This window comes from Rattus norvegicus, chromosome 8 (assembly GCF_036323735.1).
Source record: "Rattus norvegicus strain BN/NHsdMcwi chromosome 8, GRCr8, whole genome shotgun sequence".
Taxonomy (NCBI): Eukaryota; Metazoa; Chordata; class Mammalia; order Rodentia; family Muridae; genus Rattus; species Rattus norvegicus.
The window spans coordinates 98,470,035-98,478,893 of NC_086026.1; the positions used below are offsets into that span (position 1 = coordinate 98,470,035).

The following is an 8,859-nucleotide window of genomic DNA, read 5'->3' on the forward strand; positions in this document are numbered from 1 at the left end:
TCCTGGGAGTATGTGGGGTGGCTGGCTGTGAAAGGTACCCTGATTCCTGGTCGAGATAGGTCAAATTCCAAGAAGCCCTAATAGGAATGGCAGGCACATTCCCAGTCTCCCAGATCAATACCTCACTAGCTGCAGCCCCATGCTACCAGAGAGGTTAAGACAGACCAGTCACACAGGGCAATGTCCCAAGTGCCCCCTCCACATGTGAGGATGTGACCACAGGTTACGTAGGCTCAAGACAGATCACAGAGGACAAGGCCCCAGTCCTCTTTTCCACAGGTGAGGATGTGATCAAGGGTCATGTTGGCTTAAGACAGATCAGTCACAGAAGCAAGACCGAACCTCCAAATATGTAGATGAGGGCTTCCCAAACTCTCAGGCCAAAGCAATAGGACATACCTGCTGTCAGACCCTGACCCACCTAAAGCCTGTATTTAAGAGTAGTGTTCAGGATTAAAAGTATTCAGGAATTATTCTGAGAGTTTCTGTCATAAGATCTTTAACACTGCCACTTGGGGAAGAGATCTGCTCTTCTGAAATCGCCCTCATGCCTCCCATGGCCTGATGGGCAGAGGCCCATCTCACTCATGGCCACCTACTACTCTGTTCTGCCCCAGGCTGCTTGTTTATTATAGAACTTTGTTGTTGGTTCTTTTCCCACATCATTCAGAGCTGAAAATATCCTCACAGAGGCAGCAGCTGGAAAGCCTCAAGCTCCCCTGCATCTCTCCCCAGCTAGTCAGTCTCCTGCTGGCTCAGCCCAGTAGGTTGATTGGCAGTGGCAGAAAGGAGGAGGACTGGTAGGCAGAGGTGGTGAAAGCTGTTCCCCTTCCCTGCCTGAGTTCTCTCTCCCTGGCCTGAACCCACACACATAGCCTTTCCATGGGAAAGCCTCAGGAGCCAGAGCCCTACAGGAGTCCAGCTGTGTCTGTGATTCTGTGATTCTGTCATCCTGTGATCCTAAGATCCTGGGTGTATCAGAGCTCCTGGGAGTCAAGTTTTCTTTGGGTGTTGCAGGAGTTGGTGGGAGCAAGAGCCCTCCAGGCTCTGCTCCAGGCATAGGCAGAGACCGGATCATCCTCTGGCTGGATGGGGTCCTTGTATCCCAGGTCCCGGAGGGTCCCAGTTAAGCTGGTTGTTGGGGCAAATGTTTTGGCCTCACCCATGATCCTGGGTGTGTTGGAGCTTCTGAGGGTCAAGCTTTCTCTGGGTGCTCAGAGTGGCTTCTTTGACTGAACTCGGATAGTAGCATTATTTGCATGAAGGACTAACACCTCATTTACTGGTGAGAAATGCCCACATGAGGCAGTGATGCGTGTTGGGAGTGATGCCCTGAAATCCTCCATTATTGATGTTATGATGTTGATATTATCATTACAGTTAAGTATGACTAGGTTCATGGAAAATCCCCAGGCAGCTGCAGAAGACTAATACAAATCTGGTGGTCAGGATGAATAATGATATGATAAAGTTCTGACCTTGCTGAGAAATACATCTGATGTCAAGATGCCCAATGTGATGACCCGTAACCTTTCTGAGAAACCAACATCCTGCTGACTAATAGATATGACAAACCTGTGACCTTTCTAACATTCTGTTGACATCAGCTGACCACAGGAGTACTGTGTCCTTGGCCTGTGTAAATGTTTTCCACTTCCCCCCTCTCTCTGTTAGCCCTGTTACGGTATAAATTCAGTCTTGGGAAAAAGTAAAGTTATCTCCTTGATAAGACTCTTGTCTTGGCATCCTTCTTCAAGTCTCGTTCCCCATTTTCTTCCAGGTACCCTCTGCGCCCTCGTTGGCAGATGCGGATTTTATAAAATCACATTTAAAAATAAGTAAAATATTTACGAGTTTTTGGGAAATGTTGAAAACTTTCTGACATTTATAGACTATAATGGTAACTGGTCAATTGCTACCTAAACAAATGTTTTCAAAATGTAAAGATGTGCAATTTGAATCCTTTAGGTAAATGACCATATTCCATCAAGGAAAGCTACTTTCCAAAGTGGTTTTGTGTCTGAGGGTGTGGTTCTTCACTAGAATGCTTGCCTTGTATGTGTAAGGCCCTGAACCATGTTCCCATAATATTGTGGCAGGGCCAGGGTCTTTATCACCTTTGACTGAGGACTGGGGATCTGGAGTGCATGCCAGGGACCAAACCCAGCCTTTGAAGAAGCACCACTGAAGTTGGCTGTTTTACACTACCCAGGTACCCAGTGACCTTCCAAGGTGTCTTTAGAGGACTCTGGCCAAATGTCAGCCTCCAGAATTCAGGTATACTACATGGAATGAAGGTCTCCTTTTGTAGACAGTTTCCTCTTTTCCACGGTGTTGGAAATCTCTCTTCGTGAGAGTACCATTAAACCTGTGTGAATCCATGGCTAGATACTATGGAAATATCAAATGTGCCTTCAAGATGGAGATCTAGGAGCTGAAATGATGGCTCAGTAGCTAAGTGTGCTTTCTGCTCTTGTGGAGAACTGGAGTTCAGTTCTAAGGAGTCACATTGAATGGGTCACAATTACCTACCACAATAGCTATTTGATACTGTATTCTGGACTCTGTAGGAATACTCAGACACGAATAAAAGAAAAAGAGACTCAATTTATAGGCATTTCATGAAGCTAAAAACATATAGAAACATAATGAAAAAAGCCCTTGGAAAATATTAAAAGAGGATATCATAAAAGGATGGCAATCTACCTATACGGGCAGGGTAAATAGTGAGCTAAAATTGATCATAGCGAGCTGCATCATTAATCTATGCAGAGAGCTGTTGAAGCTACTTTGAAGGTGACTGTTGTCCATAAACAGCCTAGGCAGTAGAATGTGTTACAGGATACAGCTGAGCCTGGGAGTCTGGTTCCTTTCATCTGATACTGTCAATATGAGGATTTTATGAAGGGAAAGAGAAAGTTGAGTTCAGGGAGGGAAAGATGATGTTTTCTATCCCCCAGTTCTAGAGCACATCTCCACTCGGGAAGGTTCAGCAACTTTTATGTGTCATGTGCTCTCCACTGTTTATGTCTTCAAACCTGTGTTCCTGTGTTCCTGTGAGCTTGAGTGCTATGATATGCATGCATTTATATCACCAACCCTATGCATTTGAACACAAGGCATTAACTTTTCCATCATTAAGCTTTCTTTCTTTTTTTTATTTTAGGTGAGTGCACTGTAGCTGTCTTCAGACACAGCAGAAGAGGGCATCAGATCTCATTACAGATGGTTGTGAGCCACCATGCGGTTGCTGGGAATTGAACTCAGGACCTCTGGAAGAGCATTCGGTGCTCTTAACCACTGAGCCATCTCTCCAGCCCCATAAGTAAGTTTTCTTAATGGACAAGTACATGTCAATGCCCTAGATATACAGCATTCTTCGAGCATACAGGAGTTGGACTGTATTATTGAGTTCTTCACCATGTGACTCTCCTCTTTTCATCCACCAAACTAAGAAAGATTAAACAGGAAGAGATGCCCTCCGTTTGGGGGAACCACCCTGCTGTCTAGGCCACAGAGTTGCCATGAGCAAGGCAAGAAAATGCTTCCCAAGTGGCATCATGGACTCCACCATCTATACATGCAGAATTACAATTTGTCTTAATATTAGATTAATATATTAGCTAGTTTATACCTAAAACTTAAAGGGAGTGACTAATCTCTTTGCTGTCCAAATAACAAGAATTATTCAGCCCCACTATAATCTTTCCCTCTACTTACCATCCATATCATCTCTTGGATTTTAAGGAAAAGAAAACACAAAACAAAAACCAACACAATAGAGGCACCTGATGATGGAAAAGCCAAATATCTTGATACCCACCCCACATGTTTATGGTCAAGAAAGTTGGTCTTCCTATTTTATCTGGATGTACTCTGATAATCAAGTACCCACTGGAATATCTTAAACAAATGAGTCTCATTTTATCACTTATGACAAGCTGTCAGAGACAACCTTAAGTCCAGTGATACAAAGCCTAGTTATGACCCACATGACCAAATGTGGTCACAGCTTAGGATGAAGAGAAGAACCACGCCCAACTCAATGAACTCTTTCTTAAACCTAGACATGCACTTTGGAAATTACTCACAATCACCACAAACTTACCTGGAATGGAAATGTGGCCAAAGACTAGAAGGTACAGTCTCCCTGTATTATACTCATAGTCAAGACCACAAGAGTAACCTTAGATCATCTGAATATTTTGAATCAACAGTCCTAAACTCACTGAATTTAGTGTTTAACTAGCAGAGTTTTGTCCAGGAAGGCCAAATCTAATTTATTTCTTTTATGACAAACAACGCAATTATTTACTGCTTGTTGGACACTTGCAACATCCAACTTAGCACATTTATCCTAGCATTTTACTCCCAAATTGTATATGAATATCCCAGCAGCAGTGATATTCAATGAATTCATGATGTACCCCTGCCTAAATTGCTAGTTAGGAGTAATAGTACATAAGATAAGGTCTTTGAAGTATTAATTTTATATATACGAGAAAGCTCTCTTTGACATTCTGAAAATTACACATACTTTGCAAATTTGTGGAGACAGGTACTTGGCATGTAATCCTCCTTGAGATCCTCCTGCCTCATCCTCTAGATTGCAGGGAGTATAGTTATGTGCCACCGTGTGTGCCAGAAAATGATGCTTTATCATAGACTTTGTGCACCTTGTTGTGCCCAGACTAGCCTGTCTGAAGGATGAGTCTTGAGGGGTGGAAAGAACACAAACAAGAAAAGAGCATCACCAGGATAAGAAAGTAGGGCTATCCTAATGTGATAACTGACAAGGAAGCAAAGAAAAGCTAGTCAATATTGTTCTGTACCATATAGTCCAAACCCGCAATTGGGACAGAGCTTAAGTTACCTTCAACTATACAGTCATCAATCTGGTTTGATCACAAGGGTTGTGACCACTCTCCACAATCATCACAATTCCCAGCTTCAGCAGCCTAAACTCTGGAAGAACATGTTTAATCTCACAATGGAGAAGGTGAGAACAGGGGACAAATATTTTGTATATACATAACACAGGCCAAAATAAAACAAACACCAATCATTTGCAAGCTATTCTTATGGTATGATGTTCTCTAGCTTACTAAATCACAAATATTTCTGGAAGAGGGAACAAATAAAGTTGTATTGGTTGTACACATGTTGCTATAATTACATTTCTACTCTTATAGTCAAGGTTTCTATTATGATGAAACACAATGACCATAAACGACTTGGGAAGGAAAGAGTTTATCTTTCCCACAGTTCCATAGTTGATTATCAAAACAATGAGGGCAGGAACTCACACAGGTCAGGAATCTGGAAGCAGGAGCTAATGCAGAGGCCATGGAGGGTACATAATTCTTAGCAGAGGTATCCTGAATGGCCGAGAAACACTTAAAGAAATGATTGATGCGCTTCCTCAATGGGGAAATACAAATCAAAACAACCCCTAAGCTCCATCTTATACCCATCAAAATGGCTAAGATCCAAAACTCAAGTGACAGCACATGCCGGCAATGATTTGGAGCAAGGGGAACATTCCTCCATTGCTAGTGGGAGTGCAGACTCATACAATTACTTTGGAAATCAATTTGGTGGTTTCTCAGAAAACTGGGAATAGTTCTACTTCATGATCAAGCTGTGCCACTCCTGGGCATAGACCCAAAAGGTGCTCCACCATCCCACAAGGACACTTGCTGAACTATATCCAAAGCAGCTTTATTTGTTATAGTCAGAAATTGGAAACAACCCAGATGCCCTTCAATCAAAGAATGGAAAAAGAAAATGTGGTTCAGTAATATAATGGCATGCTACTCAGTTATTAAAAAAACAAGGACATCTTAAAACTTGCAGGCAGATGGATGGAAGTAGAAAATACCATGCTCGATGAGGTAACCCAGACTCAAAATGACATGAACGACATATACTCACTTATAAGTGGATACTAGCCCTAAAGTAGAAGATACCCACACTATAATCTACAGACCCTAAGAAACCAAGTAACAAGGTGGGGCCAAGAGAGCATGTGTCAATCTCACTCAGAAGAGGAAGTAAGATTGTGATTGGAGGTGGATGGAGGGAGGGAACATGTGGAGAGCCACAATAACATTCGCCACCACAAGATGGCACTGGCTTCCACTGCGCCCCACGTGGAAAGCTGGGATAGCTTTTGCCATTACAAGATGGCGCTGGCCTCTGCCGCGCCAGCCGACTTCCTTTCAGGAAGTTAACTGTGTGCGCATGTGCAAGAGTGCCTTCGTGCCAGGTCTTTGCCCACTCCGGGGCGTGCCTAATGAGATCATGGGTAAGCGACCAATCAGGTGTGGATGTGCCGCGCTATGGTGTATATAAGCCGCGCCATGCCGGCACCCCGCGCCCTCTCTTTAAGATACAATAAACATTTTAGCTACAGAAGAATTCGTGTGTCCCCGCGTGTTCTTGCTGGCGAGATAGTGTGGGGCATCTGGTGCCGAAACCCGGGATAAAAACGCCACACCATCGCCAGGCGCCGAGAGAGAGGTCCTCCGTCTGCGGAGAGAATCCAAAGCTACAGGACGTGGGTAGGCTCTGAGAGATATGTTTGGTCTTGATCTGTTCTACTTCTCTCCCCCGCTAGAAGATGGCGGAAGTTTTTGTTATCGTTTTAGCAGCCTTCATGCTTTCTCTTTTGGTTTTTGATTTTTTGGCTGCTGCTAGACAGCGTCAGAGGTCGTATGGGAGCCGCCCAACTGTAATAGCAGGACAGACAGTGCTAGGGGAGTTACAAGGCAACATGTCAAAAACAGAGCGGGGTAAAAAATTAAAGAGCTCAAGGAGAAAAGATAAATATAAACAAAAAGGCCCTTCCAAAGACTCCAGATCTGAGGAAGCGAGAGGTTGGGGAAAGAACGCCCCGGGAGAGATGAAACAGAGAAAGGAGAAAAAAGTCTTGAAAAGGAAAAGTCTTTATCCAGTAAAGGAGTTAGAGGCTTCAGAGCATGATATCTCAGAGACAGACGAGCTTAGCTCCTCTAAAGAAGAGGATTTAAAAGATGAGGCAGCTCGCTATGAAGAAGAGCTTCACAGAGTCATACTGATCATATTTGATAGAGGCAGACCGCCTGAAAATTTATTCAGGAGAATCAAACAAAAGGACATCTCAATGCCCATACACAGCTTGATGGGAGTTAATATAATTGGGTTGTGAGTGGAAATATTCAGGACTGTGTTTCACTTCCATACCATTTGTGAATGTCAGTTGTGCTGCTCAGATATCCCGTAATATATCTCAGTATCTTACAGGAATTTGGTTTCAACACGTTGATGGACTAGTCCAGGAATTGAGACAATCCATCATCCATATCAACTCCACTCGAGTGGATAGTCACCGTGGAAGTGGTGGGAAAGGGAAAATCCTACCTCTCTGCTGACACCATCTAGTTTTTCCTCTTTGTCTATTGTCTGTCCTTGGTGCACCAAGCTGTCCATGTATGTCAGTTTATGTCTGTGGTTTTTGTTTCTTTTTGCTTAAATGTTTTATGTTTCATGTTCAAAAGAGAAAATGGTAAAAACTTTATCTGCTGGTCGTTCACATCTTGATTTGGTTTTAACTCGTTTCAAAAAAGGAACAAATGAATAAAAAACAGTTTCAATCGGCCTTTAGAGCCCTATACCTATCGCTTCTCGGCCTTTTGGCTAAGATCAAGTGTAGAGCCCTATACCTGTAGCCAGGAGTCTAGGTCAGCTGGAGAAGCTGCCCGGGGGCTAAGTGTCTGCACGAGCTGATCTTAAAGACACCAGCAGCTCCTCAGCTTCTATGGTAATAAAACTGATGGCTGTTTCCCTTAGAAAATCTTTGACTGTAATTATTAGACTCAACAGGTGACAAGGTGCTTCTCTTAAAATCATAGCTAAAAAGGTAAAAATGGTGCTTGGTCTAAATATTAAAGACATGTGTAGCCACTTCAATTTTGTTTCTGATTGGTTTTTTTTTTTTTTCTTTTTTTTCCTTTTTCTTTTTTTCGGAGCTGGGGACCGAACCCAGGGCCTTGCGCTTGATAGGCAAGCGCTCTACCACTGAGCTAAATCCCCAACCCTTCTGATTGGTTTTAAATGTATAAATATGCTCTACATGCCTTGATTATGGACTATTGGCTTTTAAGTTATTGGATATGGTTAAAAAGGTATAATATTGGTAACAGAAAGTTGACATAAAGCTGGTAATTTGGATAGAGTCATTCTAGACAACATGTGGCATGAGCCAACCTAGGGAAACAGGTCTAAATTGAGATAATATTTTTATAGAATTCTTATTCTAGAAACCAGGCTTCTAAAAGAATTTAGGACAATGTCTCTTTGTTGAGGTACTAGAGACTACACCATTGTGCGTTCATATGTAGGAATTGACAGTCAAACTTTGTAACATGAAGGATAGACTTGGTGTTTTAGAGACTAGATTTTGGAGACTGGATCGTTTGTTGGAGGTTGATTTTGCTTTCCAAAGTTGTGGTTTTCCCTGAAGTTACTGTATTTTAATGCTAATTCTACTGCCCCAAAGACAGTACTCAGAACTCAGGTGACTTTCCAAAGTTGTGGTTGTGCTCTGGTGTTACAAGGAGAACTTAAAGATTGTGATTAAAGATTGCCACTATTACATTGACTAACTCAAACTTATTTGTAATTAAGAAAAATCAAACAGGTAGAGATTGTTACAGGATTTACGAAGGATTGATGAGGTTTTGGAACTTGTGAGAGCATTACAGCTTGTTTGCTTACTCCAACTGCCATTTCAAGATAGATTTAGAGGATTGATTGTGAATTTTCATTTCGTGAGCTTGCTTATAATTTTAGAGAGCCCATAAAGTGATATCATTAAAA

At 42.5% G+C, this 8,859-nt stretch overlaps 1 protein-coding gene across 2 annotated transcripts in view; it reads left to right on the forward strand.

Moving 5' to 3' along the window:
- The window catches only part of Trim43a (tripartite motif-containing 43A), a 52,658-nt gene extending 44,123 nt beyond the window's left edge, over positions 1–8,535 (forward strand). The window contains exons 8-9 of one of the 2 annotated variants that reach the window (XR_010053952.1): positions 3,167–3,325; positions 6,410–8,535. Coding sequence is in view for 1 of the 2 variants with exons in the window: in XM_063265197.1 (XP_063121267.1) it covers positions 3,167–3,261 (95 nt within the window). In the remaining variant the exon portion in view is untranslated. Of the gene's footprint in view, positions 1–3,166 lie in introns of both variants that reach the window. The other variant, XM_063265197.1, reaches the window with a different exon arrangement.
- Positions 8,536–8,859: the final 324 nt, after the last annotated feature.